Here is a 19,280-nt window from a genome sequence, read left to right as displayed (position 1 = left end):
CCCCAAAATCTCACCTAAAAACTGAAGAGTGTTCTTCTATGGCTATTCTGTTATTTGCTTTCACACTACCCTGCTACCTGATATTTTAGACATTTAAACTGAAAAAATGCTGACAATGTTAACTGTTTCCCATTGTTAGTATTTAAAACTGTGTTATTTGCTTACTCAGAATACTGTTCATCTGACTTAATCAATACACAAAAGTAGTATGAACCAAAGCAATCTGTTTAAAAAATACAGGGAACAAACTGAACTAATTTGTTTCATGGCATACCAAGATTTTTGTTTTACTTACATGCTATTTATTTAAAAAAAAAAAAAATCAGCAAAATGTATTTTTTTTAGAAAACTGCAAACATTTGTCATTACAAGAAAAATGCACTTTTCTCCTTTTTAATTTTCATATTTGTACAATTGTTTAGAATGAATTGAAGAGACTACATAGTAACTTATCTAAAAGAAAGCTTGAAATAATAGGTAAATTCAGTCTAGTTTATAAAGCCAAGACACATCAGGCCAAAGTATATGTTTGCATTTTTCTTTATTAAAATTATGGCACTTTAATATTTTATAGCAGAAATAACCACATGGCTTCAAAATCAGAAGCTGTACAGTTTTCCTAACAGCAAATTTCTTCCCATTGCCAATAATTATTTGCAAGTAAGATTTTTCTGACGAGAACAAGCCCTTTTTTTAATCTGCACAAAGCAAAAGCCTTTGTCGTAATTTTTTCTTTTGGATTACAACACTCATAGCCATATCAACCCTGGGAGCCCAGTGTTGCTTATCTACCTTTACATTCTGTAAGTTAAATTACAGTTTCACTGTGCTATCAGGTAAGCAGTTGTAACAGCAAGTCACTGGTAAATGATTAACATTTATGTAAAATGTGGCTGATTCAGCAAAGAAAAATCATTTAACAAGATCCCCCCCTTCTCTTTTTACAAATAGCTAATGTTGAATATTTCATGTGACATTATCAAAAGTATTACAAATTATAAAATAAAGGGCATGAAATAAAAATCAGACTTGTCTAGGGCTGTAGTGAACAATAAAATAAAAAGAGCATTACATTGCAGCACCTTGTAACATGTAACAAAAAACAGTGCCCACTGTACACTGAACTGTACTATTACCAATGTTCATTTGTGGAAAAAAACATATATATATATATATATATATATGTACACACACAAAGGCACACACACAGAAAAGAAAAGAAACTCAAGCATTTAGACATCTGAAAACTGAGTTTTGATCTGTGGTTTTCAAAAAAACATCAGAAAACATCATATACTAACAGTCACCAATTTTACATCATCCACGTGCATTTTTTCCCTTAAACAAAAGATGACAGGCTCTAGAAAAAAAATGTAAATTAAATACCTAGTTATTTTATAATAAAGTGAATGCATTCAATGCATGACATGAAGTTGCATGTTAAATCAAGTATCATTATTTAAGATTAAAATACTGTACCAATTCACAGGTACTGAATTATCCTTTAAATGTTCACAATGTGATACTGCAGCAAATTCATAATCAGATCCAGCTGATAAAAGTATTAGTATGAGTGACATGAATGTCCACAGAACACAAAAGAATACAGAAATGCTTTGGAGCAATACCTCTCCAAAGTTATTTTCATTTCCATCCCACTGCCTATTTCATAATATATCCAGTCTTAAGATTAGTACATCGAAAAATGACATGACCTTTCTGGAAACACAGTATTAAATGAAATAAAATCTAATATGGAGTTTTAATTACAGGCTTCATCTAACAGAAAGCTAAGCTTTGGTTATATAAAGTGCAGTTCAATAATGTGCCAATTCATCACAATATTGTACATACAGCTAATTTTTGCAGCTCAGTTTCCTTGCAAATTTTTAAAAATATTCATGTTTTACAGTTTGCTTATACAGCAGGCTCAGTTTAAAAAAAATCCTGTTTAAATTATCTGTAATTCTAAGTACTTCAGTACCATCCATGTGTGCACTGTATTTCTAAACTGCTTGGTGATGTACAACTTGTCCAGTAATCTGTACAATTACATTTGTATCTCATCACATTAAATATCTAAGCTCTTGAGAATACAATTTTCTAACCTCTCTCTTACATTTTCTGTTGTATAAAGTTTTCAAGTTTTATTATGATACAAGCAGTACATTCCATCACTCTCATAGCAACTTCCGAAGTAAACCTATCATTTGGAATCTGTGGAAAAGGGAGCAAGTCAGGATATCTAGTTTTTAAGCTATCTACTCCATAAGCTTCCAATGTCTGAACGTCATTCGCAAGCCCTTCAAGTTGTTGACTGTATTCCTCTATCTTTTGTGCAAGTGCTACTGGTTTTACATCTTTATCTGACTTCCCCCTCACAGCATAGTCAGCTGCAACCAAGGCTAGTTTAGTAGAAAGGTAGCATTTAAAGCATACCCATTCATTGGCATTTTTATGAAGATCATTCCTTGCCGCTGAAAAGTTAGCTCGGGCCTGCCTAAGCCATCTACGTGCCTCTACAGGATTGCCAACAGACCTGAATGTTGGTGGAACGAAAAAACGTTGTGAGTAAGACGGCCCGGTGGAAGGTGGACATTTCTCTTTATACTGTTGCCTTTCAGATTTATGGCTTGTTGCTTCTTGATTCCACGAAGTATAAAATCTCTTAAATGAAAATTTATCTGACTGAAATCGAGAAGCAGAGGATGAAAATGTTCTTCTTGATGCTCTGTCCGTATTTTGATCTATAAAGGCCTGTTTTTCTAGTCTGTTAATCTCATTCTGCAAATGTTTGAAAACTTCATTAGCTATCTCAAGGTTCTCTGCATTTTTATCTGGATGCCATTTAAGATACAGCCTTCTAATTATCTTTTTTCTTTCAGATTCTGGAAGTTTCCAAGCCTGTTCAATCACAGATGTCACTTCTCTCAATATTTCTGGCAAGGAGTTTGGCTTTATCTTTTTTGGAGAGTGATGTTTTGAGGACATTGTTTTGTGGCTCTCCTTACCAGTGAAGAGAGGTGGAATCGTCCTCAGTCCATGTACTGGAAATTCTGTAGGACTGGTTGGGGTAGAAGGTGTGCTGTCCCTACTCTGAGAACTTTCTTCAGGCCTTGAAAATTTGTACAAGTCAAGAGAGCTCACTATTTTGTATTCACTATATCCAATATCAATCTGATAAATCTTGCCTAAAAAACTGGGACTTTCATCATCTTCTCTTTCTACTTCTTGTACAATGATTGCATATGTGTAAGTTGGTTGATATGATCCATATATATCACCACCTTCAGCATCAACAAGGTAACCAACATATTCACCAGGATAAAAAACATTCATCGGATCCATAAGAAGTGTATAGTGAATTTCAGCTGGTATAGGAGTGCCAGGTGTTGGTAGTTCAAGTTTTGATGGCTCTGAAGAGTCATACTTCACTCCTAAACTGTCAAGCTTCTCACTAATCCGGTAAATATCGTTACAACCCAGCATGGCAATTAAATATGAGGTATCAGAAATCAGATTGTCAGTTGCTGATTTTAAGGTCATTGCTAATGCTAACAGGAAATTTATGTCTTTGCTGTCAGAGTGCTGTATGTACAGCAATATTACTGCATTTCCGTATCTCTTTAGAAAAGCAAATGTTTCACTTTTACTGTGGGGAATAGGAGCAAAACCTTTAACTCTTAGTGTTGTTTGCAACTTCTCAAAACAGGAAACTTTCAAACCTTCTCGCAAAGCTTTGCAAAGTCTTACTGCTTTTTCTTCATTAGCTAAAAAAGCATTGTCATTTTCATGCTTCATAATCCTAATAAGTCCTGTGATGAATTGTTCTGAAGATAACAGTAATTGTAATCTTCCCTGCAGAGAACATAATGCCCCAAATTGACAAATTTTGGGAGACTCTTCATCCAACTGTTCTTCAAGAATACTGCTCAGTAAGCGAGGTCTCAACTTCTGAGGAAATAACATTATCAGCTTAGTGTGAAAACCATGGTCTTTGCCTAAGTAACACTGGCTAAGATCAACAAGCATTTGTACACCAATGTTACCCTGGATTCTACTTTTGTAGTGAGGTGCATCATCAAAAACTAAGATACTTGACTTCACCAACCTACCATCTTGACTGGGAAGGTAAAGGGCCAAATCTCTCATATTCTCAAGCTCATTTCTAACCTTGACAGAATCATTTTGAAGACTTTTGAACAGGCCAGAAACTACTCTTTTAACTGTGCGCATTTCATTAGGATCCAGCTGCTTCCCTTCCGAGTTCTTGAATATGCGACCTAGAACTTCAACATACTGCTTTGTTGAAATAACATCTTCAGTACCCAAATGTTTAAATAGCTGATGGAAAGTGCCAAGCTCTAAAGGAAGTTTGTAAAGGTAAGGCTTAAAATCAGATTCATACTCGAGGTTTATTACCACCTCTTCAGGCTTCAGGAGCTTCCAACCTTCTTCCACCATTACAAAAGAAACTCCTCGAAGCTGAAAGCGGAATTCCCTTTTCTCTGTACTAAGAAATTCATAAATGCTTCTTAGGACCTTGGCCCTAGTTTTCACCATGTCCTCATCCAAAGTTGTTATATTGCATATGTTCCTGCAGTTATTGATAACTTTGTCCAGGGGAGGATCCAAATTAACATTCAGCATAGTTAAAACTTGCTCAAGCTGTTCTTGTGAACCAAGACTACTTCCTTCTTGTTCTTTGATGCTTAAAGGTGTTGCTTTCTCAGGAAGAATGGGACATGAAGTCCACAGTAACTGTAACACATCAGTTTGTTTGAATTTAGGATTTACCTGTGCCCCATTGAATCGTATAAGAGGAAGTGTTCCATTAACTTCTTGATACTGAGGATGAAATCTAACAAATTCTGCAGGAGCTCGTTCAGGGCACAGAAAAGGAATTAGTGACAATTCTTTCAGAAAGTTTCCTGACAAGAGATCAGTTCTTTCTTGAAATATGTGATGAAGGAGGACATCAACAGTATTCTGTAGTGTTTCTTTAGACCAGTTTTCTGTATTAGCTCGCATGCTGATCTCCTTAGCAAACTGTAATAACTGTTGCTGTGAAATAATGAATTTTAGTCCGATATGCCGTAGGAAAGCTACCCATGATGTAAGGAATGCGGCTTGATTCTTTGGTTTTGTAAGTTGTTCCAGCTTCTTAAAAAAATCTTGAGGTATGAAGAATTTTTCAGGAAGCATAACTTCAAAGACTCTGATAGTTCTGTCATAAAAATATTTTGCAGGTTTTAATCTATTGCTTGCATCATGAATGATCAAAATGCTTTCCAGCTTTTCAAACAGCTGTTCTTTCACTTCTGAAGTTTCCTCAATGCTAGTTAGTCTGTTCTTTAAATAGATCAAGTGTTCTAATTTTGCATCATAAGACAGACTTTCAATTTTTGGCAAAAGATGTTTCAAGTACACTTCAAGATCATCCACACAGACACAACCAAGCACAGTGTACAAGTCTTTCAAGTGAATTTTTTCTTCAAGAAAAGCTGACGAAGTAGACTGTGTCCATCTATCTACTTCTATTGACGGGATGCTTTTTGTGAGAACGTAACATGTCCCATATTTTGAAATGCTGATGTATCGGCCACTAATGGATTTATAGCATGGAAGAGACTTTAAAATTTTAATGTCATCCTGAGATGTCAAATGACTTAAATTGCAATTGAAGTACATTAAAAGAGCCTCAAAGTCACTTTCTGCTAATTTTTCAGTCTTAAAAGTTGAGGTCTGTACCATATATTGTATGGCTTTCAGAATGCTTGAAGGATTGTCTATATTTGCTGTATGTCCTGACAACAAAGGCACTAAAGCACTGTCTTTGGAGCAAATTTTGTTCAATGCCAGCTGAATACAACCCGTTTTCATTAAAGCATGAAAAACTTTATCACTCTGAGCATTCGGAAAAACAGCAATATGCATAATGCTAAGGGGCAGCAAAACATCACACTCTGGCACAACAAGATGATTAGCTGAGACAGTAAACTTAACACCTGGAAGCAAAGTCCAGTCCTTCAAAGTTTCAACAACATCATCAAATTTTGCTTGCATATCTTCTTGGTCATCCTTAACATTTATAGACTCACTGATAAAATGCCAGGCATTTTTAAGCCAAGATTCACTTGCAAAGTTTTCTTTCCATTTCACACAACTTCTAGTTTTATACTCTCTAGGCAACACAGATGATAACAAATCAGCAAAACTTGTGATATCAAAGACTTTTGCCACATCACTGCTAAGTAAAATACTGCTGTATCTCAAATATAATGTGTTCATAAAGAGATCCTTGCGAGATGGAATCAGTTCATGGTATGTTGTTAAGAACTTTGGTCGCTTTGAATCAAAAATCTGCAAAACATTGTCAAGGGTAATAAGGAGTGGCAAGCCCTCAACTTGGATTTCATTTTCTTCTGCATCCTTAAAACAATAGTCAACCAGAAGTTTGAGACTGTGGAAGAGTTTCAGATTTGTCTGCTGAAGACGACAAGGTAACTTTCCAATGTGGCAATTAGAGTCTGGAAAAGAAAATGTCATCAAAAAGAATCGGACATCAGCAGGCGTCACATAGGTAACAGGAATATCTGCATCTATCAGACAGTGGTAAAGATTTGCAGTTTCATCACAGTTATATACCAAATTAAATCCAATTTCTAAAAGTAAATGCTTGAGCCTGTAAACATTTTCTGCCACTGTCTTACGCGTTGTGATGTTGTACTCTGTGTTTTTCAGGTGTTGCAATTCATCTTGTAGTAAATTGTCAAAAAACGGCCTACCTTTGTTCACAGTAGACATGTTAACCCAGGTGATGATTACAGCAGAATGCAAATCAGAACCATCAATATTTGGAGCTCGCATAACAGGTAAAAGACGCTTCAAATCTTCATAAATGCAACTGTAAACTGCTTTCACTAAACAATACCAATCTGGCTGAATATCAAGTCTGTTAACTGGAAAAAAGGACAAAAATTTTTTTAAAGTGTCTTTCACAACGTGAATAGGTGTGTTTTGCAATACTGATACCGTAGGATCAGTGCCTGGAAAATATCGTTTTTTCAGCTGAATCAGCAGTTCAACATAGGCTGGTGCTATCAATGCTGTCATTAGGCTATTATTCCAGTCACTTCTTACTCCAACTCCATTATCATCACGCCATAGATTTCTTCTTGCAGAATCCAGAGCAAAGTGACCATTCACATGAAAAGGCAACCCAGTTTCTAAAGATAAAGGTAAGAAACAGAATGCTCTGTGGGGTTTTTTGTAATTATGAGTAATGCAAGCTGCTACTCCACCACGGGGGAAAAGAGTAATGTCCTCATTCTTGTGGGCTGACACAACACTTTTAGATACCTTTTCCATGGCAGAAAAACCTGACCTGTTACAAATTAACCAAGTTGTAAGATTCCCTTCAGAGTCTTCAGTATCCATTGTGTAAGTTATCTGTTGCACAGGTATTTCACTTAGCTGCTTTTTTTTAGTAACACTGTCAATTACAGATGCATGGAATTGTTTTCTTTTCAGTCTGTCTCCATCAGTGATTTTGCCTTGTACAGAATATAATACATTCAGTACTCCTGTTGTTTTTTCTATCTCACAAATAGAAATTTTTTCCATATGGTTCAAAAACATTAAAAGTTCTGCTCCATCTGTACGCAGCTTATCTAAAAGATTTTGAACCATTCTATCTGAACATGGAACTGAGGAAATTTCTGATACTTTTGCCATTTCTGCATTTCGAAGAGGAAACCTAAACATTGTACAGTTATCCAGTTTAAAGTGATTTCCTAAATAGAGGTCCAGTACATCTGAGAACTGTGTTCTGAAATCTGCATCCAAATCTCTAAACATGCGCCCAGGACTTGTTGATGTTGAACCTGGTGCATATCTAGCATGAGGATCAAAAATACAAAGTATATCGTTGCCAGATATGAAAGAAGGGCAATCAGTAATATGATAAACAGAATTGAAACCTATACCATATTGTCCAGTTTTACAGGGATTTCCTACTTTTGTACCTTTTCCAAGGTTCTGAATTCCTCTAATATCATCTTCTGTAAAAGGCTGATTGTTGTAAACACACAGTGCTGGTCCTTGAAGTGGCGCCCATTTCTCATCAAATATTCTATCAGCTGGATGCTGTCGAGGATCAAACACAAAACAGATTTCTGTAGCTTTTGCATCATCTGCATTCTGAAGGAGCTCTTTCAGCATTTCCTTTTCTGAAGGGTAGGCATTAAGGATGCTTTTAATTCTACTTGTCAGTTTTTCTTTCTGGCCAAATTCTGTTCCAAGGGTAGTAAAACAGATATTAGATGCATATCTTTCTAAAGCTTTATGTCGTTTTGGTATTGCTCCAAGCTTTACTGCAACTTCCCTTGGAATATCAGCATGACAATATTTAACAGTTGTGTCTTTAACTTTAATCCATGGACAGTCATTGTAACACAAAGATTTTGCAGGTAGAAGTGCAAGACGAGTATCAGGTAACAAAATCTCACCGTACTTTTTCTCACAAAATTCCTGCTTCTTCTCTCTAATGAGGCTCCATATTCCTTCACTAATTATTCGCCTGCAAAGCTGGAAATTGTCTTCTGTCAGTTGTTTGGTTCCTCTTTCCTGATTTACTAATTCCAGGACTTGGGCAAAATCTTCAACTATAAAGGCCTGTCTCACACCCACACTTTCAAATAGTTCACGGAAACTATTTTTATATTTATTAGGCAACTGATAGAGATATGGCGCTGCTTCAAAATTCAAATGGAAAGACACTTTTGTTGGATCAACATACACATTCTCAACGAGAATAAAACTACAGTTTTTCAGTTGTTCAATTATCATAGCTTTTGTTGATTCATTTTCTAACATTGCTTCATGCAGATTTTTGTAACATGCATTAGTGATATTTTCCTGATATAATGTAATTCCATCAAATGACTTAGCAACTTCTTCCAACTGATTTATGACCAAATTGATATCTGGTTTCTTAAGCAAACCCAAAAACTCTTTGACAGCTAATGACAAAGCACCGCAACCTTTAAAGGAATGGGAGTTTTCATTAAGAATTGGTTCTATCAGGCAAACTGTATCTTGATGATCAGCAGTGAAAAGGTCGGTTGCTGAAAACATTGTTTCAGGCTGAAAATCACTGCCTTTCCAATGCAATGAGAAGCCTGCTGGTTTCGTAAGGAAAGGAAGGAAAGGGATGGTTTGACATTTTTCAGCAAATTCTTTAGCTCTAGGGTCCCTACACTTTAGTTTTTCATCAATAAGACTCAGTATAATACTGCTTCTGAGACAAGCTGCAACATGATCAATCTTATTAATTTCTGCTACTGACTCAGCACGTTCTATCAGATCTTCCCACAAAATATCATCTTTAGCCATGCCTAACTGAACAAGTTTAACCAAAATAACTGGATTAAGATAGTCCTGAGTAGTGCCATAAGGAAATCTTCCATCTTCAGCATCATATAACTTTGCAACCCTTCCTTCAGGATGGATCAATCTTGATGGTGTTACCAATGGATGTCCATCCAAAGAGCAAGGAATACAAGGAGTAACACGAAGAATTCCTGAAAACTCTTCAACTTTTTCATTGAGAACATAGCGCATCAAAGGATCACGCAGCTCTGCATCAATCTCCTGAACATTTGGGAAAAATACCTCAGAAAAGAACTGTTTCTCAGAGAAGGTGTTCTCCAATAATATGTATTTGCATCCTGCTTCTTCAAATCCTGTCTTTACCCAAGAAGGGAGATCTACAGCACACAGGTTTTTGGAACCGGTTTTTTTAAGGTACTTCAGAAAGATCTTAAAGGCTGACGGTCCAATATCTGGTCGTTTCAGTATTGAATCATCTAAAAACCTTACATTCTTCATGGAAACCCAAGAGAAACCATCAGAAAATACTTTGATACCTTCTTTGCTTTTCGTGTGAGCTATATCTTCGTAAAACCCTTGACAAATAATAGAAAAATCATCATGAACTGAATCAGGATCTGGCCACACTGCAAAGTAACTGTAGTCAACTAGCTCGCCGCTGATTGTCATGTCACGTAAAACACAAAGTGCTTCTAAGTAGGCTTTTACAATAACATGCCTCATGAATACTGTGTTCCATCTTCCTTTTGTGTCTGTTTTCCATATCTCTTTCCGATTTGAAGTAACTGCAAAGCAGCCATTTATATGAAGAGGTAAGCCTGTTTTTATTCGTAGAGGTAAATAGCAGAATACTTCCCCTATGTTGTTGCAATTAGGTTTCACAATCCACTTTTGATCCTGAGTTTCAGACAGCAACACTCCTATTCCACCACAAGGAACGAGACCTAATCTTCGTCCACTTTCATGTAAAGAAAATTTTAAAGCCTCTCCAGTGTCCATGCAAGAACATATAAGCCATGTTGTTGAATCTACTGATTTTTGTGGCAGCTCATCAGCTGACCTTTTTATCTGTCCAGATTTAGCCATTTCAAAGAAAGAAGCTGGATCATCTTCTGGACCTCTGAAAAGTGGAGACTGTAAATCAGCAATCCGTCTAAATATGTGATGAAATTCTTCTACTACTATCTGCAAGATACACGAGGACTTTGGTGTTTCACTGGGAAGCTTTTTATTACTGCTGCTGTAGACCTTCATTAGTTTAGCTGCTTCCTTTAAAACACTTACATTTGGTGCAGTCAAGGCTTTGGAAGAACACTGATTTTTTTTAATAGTGACAATATCTTGTGCCACCCCGGGATCATCTTCCTCAATTTTCAAATATTTCAAAACCATTGAATTTACACTCTGAGCAAATATTATCAGCCTATGACCACAAATGCTAAATTCATCCACAAGAGAGTAAATGTCTGCTGTATTGTAGCATGTACTGCTGACTTCACTCACTTTAGCTTCCTGCTGAGTTCTAAAGGAGAGCCTGAAAAGCGTTCCTTTGTAGCTGTAAGGAGATTCTACAGTCAGTGGTAACTGGCAACCAAAAACTCCTATAAACGGCTTAAATTGATTGGGAAATTTTCGCAGTCTCTTCTGTTGTTTACTCCAGTTAATTTTGATCCCTGGGTTAGATTTATCTCTAATATGCTTGCTGATATGGTTAACATTTGGATCAAACATAATCATGAACTCACGGCTCAAAATAATGGGAATATCAGTGATATGATAAACAGAATTAAATCCCAGTCCAAATTTCCCTACTTTGTCAACTTCACTCCTTTTTAAAGACTCTCCTAATCGAGTTATATTTAGAAAATCAGAGTCAGAAAATTCAGAATTATTGAATGACCACAAAGCTGGACCATGACATGCTGCCATTCCTGGATCCAAAAGATTCTCTCTTATGTCCATATTTCGTCTCATATCAATCATGAAATTACATTCTGTTGCATTGGCATCATCAGCATTTTGAAGAAGCTCTTTAAAGATATCTGAAATGGAAGGGTATTCTTCCAAAATATTTTTAATTCTCACAGTCAGAGGCTCTCTTTGTCCAGATTGCTCAAACCCCATATTTTCTGGATTAATCAATCTTGTACTAAGGCATGGGACATTTAACCACTCTGCAGTTTTCATTGGTATATCTTCATGCACCAAAATTATTGGTTCAACAGAATCTTCAAGCAAATCATTTAAATCATCAACTTTGATATCGCAGTAACAGCACTCATGAATTGGCCTCATTGCAAGCTTATAAGGAAGTTTGCCACTGTATAGTGGCATAGGTGTATGCAAACTTGCAGGAATCTGATTACTGTAGAGCCACCTTATAATACTCAACATGATGTGAAGATTTTGTTTACTCTCTTCTTCTGAGAGAGACTGCTCACTTTTTAGATATATCTTCTGAATTACCATAGAAACATGGTCTGGTGTTAACTGCTCAATTGAACCACAACATTTAAACAACTGGTGAAATTTAGCCATAGTTTTTGGCACATAATGTAGATAAGGCTGGAGGTCAAGATCAGGTACCGATTTTATTACTGCTTGTGTGAGGGAACAAAATGTTTTACCAGTCCAAACCCAAGGAAATTTCAAGGCTTTAAAAGCTTCTTTACCTTCTTCTAAATGATCATGCATAAATCCATAAATTTCAAGCAAGATATGCTGAAACTGATAATAGTCCTCATCACTGAAGGTTTTAGAACTGTGCCAGTCCACCACCACCTTGAAGTGTTTTAAGACAGCTTTTATACTAGGTTTGGAGGGAATGCCAAGTGCTTTTTCTATATTCAAATGTACATTTTCCACAAGGGGAATGGAGGAACCAACTAAAATTGCATGAGATACATCACACATTTCTGGTGGGGAACACAAATTACAATGATCTCCTTTCCAGACTAAGGATCCTGGATAATTTGGAGGTCTTTCCTTACACGCAGGAATCCATTTTATTTTTTTCAGCGCAGTTTTTGTTTCCGATGAGTGAAGCAGTGTATGGTTTTTGTTCAAAATCATCAAGAGAGTTCTAGCTTTTCTTAATAATAAATCATGACTGGTGTTAGAATTAGCATGCAAACTTTCAATTTTATTTGCTACTCTCAAAATATCATTTTCATCAAGACCGGCTTCACTTTTTAAGCCTATTTGTCTTAGAGAATGAAGAATATCTGACGAAGCTGTAAAAATAACAGGTGGAAAGCAAATTTCCTCCTCAGCATAAAACAAGTTTTGCAGTAGTTCTACCTCAGGATCAAAGAGTTCATTTGCTGACATTATCTTCTCCTGTGAAATCTTAATAAACTTCAGGGATGTCAGCCACTCTATCACATCTATATTCTCATTTTTCAGAAAAGCTAGATTTTCAAGAACCCACTGCATTATCTGTGCTGTTTCATCATATGAATAAAAATCACTTCTAACATCTTGTATAATAAACTTTAAGCAATCTGTGCTTTTCAGCTGTTCTATTTTTAGCAAGTTAGCTAAGCGAATTGTAGCTTCATCACTGCTGTCAATTATTGGAATAGAAAATCTTAGACCAGGAGGAATTTTGGCAGTGTGATGTAACACTTTACAACCTTTTAATGCAGTAAAAATGGGGACACATTCATCAGATGCTTTTTCAATTTTTTTAAATACCTGCAATTCCTGCATAATTCTTCTCTCTTTTTCACTTGCATCAGTTAAACTAGCTAAGAATCCCCTAAGAGCATCTTTATGTGTTGATGGGAATGATGCAACCTGACTGCATAGCTTCTGTAAGGACATTTTTTCCATTATTTGTAAAATAGCATTGGGTAATGGTGGATGCACATATTTCTTTATAAGTGGATGTTGTATAGAAATATCTAGCTTCTCAAGCACAACTCCACCAATTTTCTGAATAATCTCAGCTAAATATTCTGGGAGCTGAGTCTCAGATTCATCGTCCAGAATGATAGGTGATGGATTCCTAAGTCTAACCAGTTCCACTGATGTCTGGTTTTCTTCCAGCAGTGTCTTGGGAATAAGTGGCATGTCATCAAACAGACTTAAGTCATCAGAAAAATGTATATACAAGTTCTTCCAGACCATCTTAAGCCAGGAAACTGATGGGTGATTTTTGTCTTCCAAACCTGGATACCACTGCACCACCATGTCTCTGCCAGGCCACACACTATTCATAACTTCTTTAATTAGCCGGGCAAATCTTTCTGGGTTCAGAAGCTGCAGCTGAGTACACGGCCTTCCTGAAATTACAGCAAAAGGGCAAAGCCATAAAAATCAGAGCTGCACAATAAAATGCTTTTCATTGTTAGAAAAAAAATTCTAGCTTCTGAGCCCTGTCTTTTCTTTTTGTGGAAAAACTGTTAAATAGAATTTTAGATAACAGTTCAAACATCTCCCTTTGTTTTTAGGAGTTAATTAAAATCAACTACATTCCATATTAGTACAAAAAACAAATTGAAAATGATTAATATATTATTGCATTTGTTAATTTGATAGACAGGTTTCCAGGCATACACAGCAACCAAGGAGTTAAAAATCAAACTAGAAACTTCAAATATATTTTTTTAGTTGATTCTTTACACTACTTATTTACCTAGTAGTTTACTTGCCTGTTCATAATTGAGAACATTATTTATTAGATACAGCAAAGAGCAGCCCAACAACTGTTCAGTGAACACTGAACCTAAGTTTAAACGTATGTTCTTTTATTCTTACTGTCAAAGCCTTCATTAAGAGAAATATGTTAAACTTCATATCTCAGTTATCATTAGCACAGCTCATAATTAAGAACTACAGAATGTCTGCGGGATAGAAAATAGTGCACAAAATGAAAATACCACTTCCTCCTGATGACACCAAAGACAATGACAGAAACAGAAGTAAGACATATCTATTTGAATTTCAGTCCTTTCTTCCACCTAAATAGTACCTCTGCTTCATTAAAAGCAATAGTCCAACTAACAATATTATCTACTATCCCTCTTCTGCTGAAGATAGGTAGTAAGACATCCTTCAGAAACAAATTAGTTTTGTTTCACTTCACGCTCAGAGACCTATGCATTATGTTAGTTATGCTGTTAGGAAATGACAGCAGCCTTATGAAAAGAGGGAGGAATACTGGGAGCAGTGAGTCAGCAAGAAAAGAATATACCTAAAACTAAGTTAATTATTATTATGCCCATTATTTAAGCATGGAACTTTAAAAATACTGTTCTAAAACCTATGCGGATGATCCTAAAACCCTAGAAACACACCTACAAGATGGATTAAAAATATATATAAATAAAGTAATGAAAAAGTTAATCATTTTCCCTGTGTTAACTGCAATGTTTTTTCATTGATAAGCATCTTTCCCCCTCAACTGTATTTAGAACTCTTTTCATAATTATCTTGGGTAGCTATCTTTTGGCAAGTTTTGTTTCCAAGAAAGCTGAGATAATGAGACTAGCGAATCACCCAATTCACACAAATACCAAGCTCCAATCCAATCCAGTACATCTTCAGTCAATAACCATACCTGAAAATCCCCAGAGAAGCTGTTGGGCTAGAACATAATCAAATCCGTTTTTAGAAAACATTTAACACTTAGTGAGTTACACATTAATACAGTATATATAGAAAGAATTATTAACATTTTCTTTTGCAATAAAAATGCAGTACACATTTTATGAGAGAAAAATGAGTTGGTTCTTTTCGTACAACACAATAAAAAAAATTCCATCCCTGGAATTCTATCAGGAATATATCTGATATAATTTCTGGAATTATGTAAGTAAAGTTCTTGACAGGTGAGACTTCAAATCCTCCCCCAAAAAGAACACTAATATTCAATGCTTATAATAACATATAACTTTTTAAGTACTGTAGCTATACTTTACAACCAAGCAAAATCTTAGAAGAATAATTTAGAAAGAGGCAGAATAAATAACACAGCACACTACAAAGTTACCAAGAATTATCTAAAAGTCCTCAGGCATTTTTAGAAGAATTATACCTGCCATATTATTCATGTACAAATATGTATATTCTTCTAAACAATGAGAGACATACCACTAACCAGGAACAAGTCTCTGAGAGAATGCAATTCAAAGAAACTTAGAGGAGAGAGAACAGAAAACCAGACCTCAAATAGAACCAAAAAACCTTCCTAGGAACTAGTGGAACTGCACAATCTGCTGCAATTTGGAGACCAAGCCTGGAAGTGAAGGTGTGTCCTAAAACGACTCAGCAAGAGACTAGTTAATGAACATGTAATTTTTACTTTGTCTTAGTCACCTCTGTTTTTTCTCTGTTTAAGATAGAATATATCTTATAACCTGTTAAAGGTCGTTTTTCTTTTCTTTTCTTCTTTAAAACGTGTTTTTGGACTTCGTCAAGTTCACTTGCAGAAAACTGTCTAGGTCAGTCCATCTCAAAAGTCAGTTTAGGTCCCATCACAAGGAACTGGAGTTCTTTGCTACAAACAGGCACAAGGAACTGGTGTTCCTTCCAAGCTAAAATCCCTGTTTGCCACACAAATTTTTACCCATCTAATCTCACTGTGGCTGTCCTGATCTCTATTTCTTTTAAAGTCTCAGCAATTATTATTTGCATAATAGTAGCTCTCTATGGTTCTATCACAGATTAAGAATATTCACTGTTGGGATACATGATTTAAAGTAGTCCCTCCACCCAACAGTTTGTAGCCTGTATTACAACAGAACAAAATAAATGAGAAATGGTATTGGGAGAAAGTTAGGCAATGAGGAAATTAAAACAAGATTATCCTACTGCAGCTAGGAATAGCTAGAGCACCCTACCTCCCATAATATGGCAATAAGGCTTTGGCAATTCTGTTTTTAGAGGAAAATTTTTCTTTATATAATTTCAAACTTGCTGGTCTTCCTATTCAATGAAAGTCCCAGCAATGGTTTTGTATCTTCTATACTATTTATATTATTTTAAATATTTGCATAGTTTGCTCTGTGAAACGCACCATTCCAATTCTTTCAATCTTTTTACAGATTTTTGCCATGGTTTTAACATTTATGTTATTTGCCTCAGAATTATCTTATTTTTATATTATTTTTGATAATCAAGCAACAATTGAACCATGAAGCATGAAGTATGTTCCCAACTCAAGGGACAGAATAATAAACAAACAGAAAAGATACGAAGGATTGGAAGGGGAAAAAAAAGTGAGAACACAGGCTGAAGAAAGAGACTGCCACTGAAAAGACAATGATGAAGTTTATCAAGAAAAGCAAATCAAGTCAATGATGCCCAGTACTCTAATATCTTCAGTCTAAAAAAGAAATTTGATAAATTGGACAATTTAAAAAGGGAAACAGGAATGTTTCCACTGAAAGGCATATCTTCTAGACATTGAAGAGTAAAACAGCTCACCATACACTCACACTATTAAAAAAAAAAGTTGAAGTGTGACTTGTTTCAAATTGTCTTTATTCAAGTGAAAAGACTTCTGAGACAGAGACTTCGAACTTACCAATCAAATGTATAAAGAAATGCAAGGACAGAGAGTTAAACATAGACAAATTCTCACTAGAAAAGAGGCAGAAAATCTCAACTCTGAAGTAAGTTAAATGTAGAAGCATCTTATCTACAGATGAAGCAAATTAATTTTCACTAAGTCTTTTAATCGATATTGGAGGTCTTTCAGTAAATTTACTTTGACTCAACCATAAGGTATGAATTAAGACTCAGGAAACACTTCGTGAAAGTGTATGGTCTATGGTATGCTCAGGCTAGATGATTAAAATGGTCTCATCTGATTTAAAAAAAAAAAAAAAAAATGCATTGATGTGATTACTTCCAGTCATGAGATAAGGGGTAATCCACACTAACCAAAAACATGACATAGTTATTGCATATGCAAAAAATATATATACAAGATAGAATTACGCAGACTGTCTTCAGAGGACTAATACTATTTGCACAAAATTTCTGAATCTTGAAGACATGCCTTACTAAGTGAGTATCTACTCCTTTATCATAAATCTATAGCCTTCAGCTCTTCCCTTTGCCTTTTTGTTCATTTACCATTTTAATTTTTCATCCAGTTCAAATTGTGAAAGAATATAGATTCTCATATCTTAATGTTTTTGAGATGACCAACCTACTTATGTGAATACAATTTCAAATCAGATCTTGCTTTAAACTTGTATTTAAAACTCTAGTCTGTCCAACCACTAGCAACTTGTTTCACTACAAATAAGAGAATACAAAAGACTTATTACCTCGGCTTTTGGCAGCCTCTTTCAAGGCAGCTAGAACCTCAGGCTTCAGGTCGTCAGAAAGTAACCTTCCTTCAAGGCCAGGAAAGAGTGATCTAACACACCATTAAAGAAAAAAAGAACAACACACACAAAAAGAAAGGATTTTAGCAAAGCAGCCAGTTCACTTCTACACAGCAATTACTGACATGGTAGAGCAATCCATATAAAATAGTTGCTTATATATGCAGAATACAGCTTTCAGAGGACTCTTTCTTATAATAAGAAAATGATGCATTTAGAAACACACAATAGTAAGAAACTAAGTTTTCCAACTACCCTTCTTTTCAAAGCAAGTTTAAACAAATTTTCTCTTCATAGAAACACTGGGATTAGAAAATTATTTTCATTTATTTATACTCTAGAAAAAAAATAATTGTAAAATAGCAACCAGGGTTCTATGTCTCTTAAAGACTCTACTGGAAAGCATAAAGACATGGAATATGTGATTTCAGGACTTCAAACGGATCCCCGAATTCCAAAAGTCAGACAGTGATTAAGACTACTGCAACTAAGAGTCAGTTTCATCCTGTCCTTCCTTTCCCCTTTCTTTACCTTAGCCCTTAAAGTTTTTCATAATTCTGGTCTTCTGGTAAGAAATCCACCAGTAACTATCCAGCTAAATTTTGACAGCAGGCACGTCAACTATACATAGGCCAAACAGAATCTTACTAGTTCTTTCACAAGTATGTATTAATGGGGGGGGGAAACAAACACACACACACACACACACACACACACTTATTTAAGTCTTTTAAGCAAGCTTCCAAATTTGAACATGCAAGCAGAAAAACTCTTAAGTCACAAGTGTCTTTAAAATATCTAGCAATGTAAGTAATTTATCAGATTTGTAACATCAGAATTAAAAATATTTCTGTAGGCAACAATAAAGTAAAGCATCACTATTTCAAATTTCTGTATTACCACAATAGAGGTTAGCAAATAGATTTATGCTTGGTATAACACACTTCTGTATCAGTTTTACAAGACTAACCAAACTAAGTCCATTATCAACAGAATATGAACAGAATGAGATATACTGGTATCATAAATTACCAAAAAATAGCTTATGATTGCTTTGAAACAGGCCTGTGACAATGAAAAGCTGCTATTCTCATCATGGTAATATTTTTTGTATTATTATACTGACCTCTAAGAGATTACTTGGAGAAGGGTCCATATTTTAGAAGTGTTTTAAACATTCATAAGACAATAGAGACATCAAAAGAAGCAGTCATACTTTCCCCTAGTGCATGGTCACTTACTCCTCCTATTCTGCTCTTTCCTATCCTCTCCCCTGTGTCAGCACAAGTTTTTTTGCAGCTGAAAGGTGAACCAAATTGGAACACTCATGCAGCTGAAAAATATGCAAGGAAAAAATAGAAATTAATTGCAGGGGGACAGGAAAGACCAAAGGGGGAGTAGAAGGCAAAAGAAGACAGGCCCACTTCTTTCCATGTTGTGCCAGTGTAAAGTATTTATTGAAACTAAAGAAGTGTTTAGTACTATGGTATTTACTGCAACTAAAAGCACTGTTAAAGCCTAAAGTCATCTCAAGCTTTAAGTTTA

General features: G+C 35.5%; 1 protein-coding gene across 7 annotated transcripts in view; it reads right to left on the bottom strand.

Moving 5' to 3' along the window:
- Positions 1–524: 524 nt before the first annotated feature.
- SACS (sacsin molecular chaperone) overlaps positions 525–19,280 on the bottom strand; it is a 102,663-nt gene continuing 83,907 nt past the window's right edge. For 6 of the 7 annotated variants that reach the window (XM_064505005.1, XM_026108819.2, XM_064505006.1 and 3 more), the window contains 3 exons: positions 17,676–17,767; positions 14,957–14,983; positions 525–13,679 (listed from right to left, as the gene is read on the bottom strand). In XM_064505005.1, the coding sequence (XP_064361075.1) occupies positions 2,116–13,679; positions 14,957–14,983; positions 17,676–17,767 (11,683 nt within the window). In that variant the 3' untranslated portion in view covers positions 525–2,115. The remainder of the gene's footprint in view (positions 13,680–14,956; positions 14,984–17,675; positions 17,768–19,280) is intronic. The other variant, XM_064505008.1, reaches the window with a different exon arrangement.

This window comes from Dromaius novaehollandiae, chromosome 1 (assembly GCF_036370855.1).
Source record: "Dromaius novaehollandiae isolate bDroNov1 chromosome 1, bDroNov1.hap1, whole genome shotgun sequence".
NCBI lineage: Eukaryota > Metazoa > Chordata > Aves > Casuariiformes > Dromaiidae > Dromaius > Dromaius novaehollandiae.
Note: the sequence above shows the minus strand (reverse complement) of the source record. Positions and strands in the feature narration are given on the sequence as shown.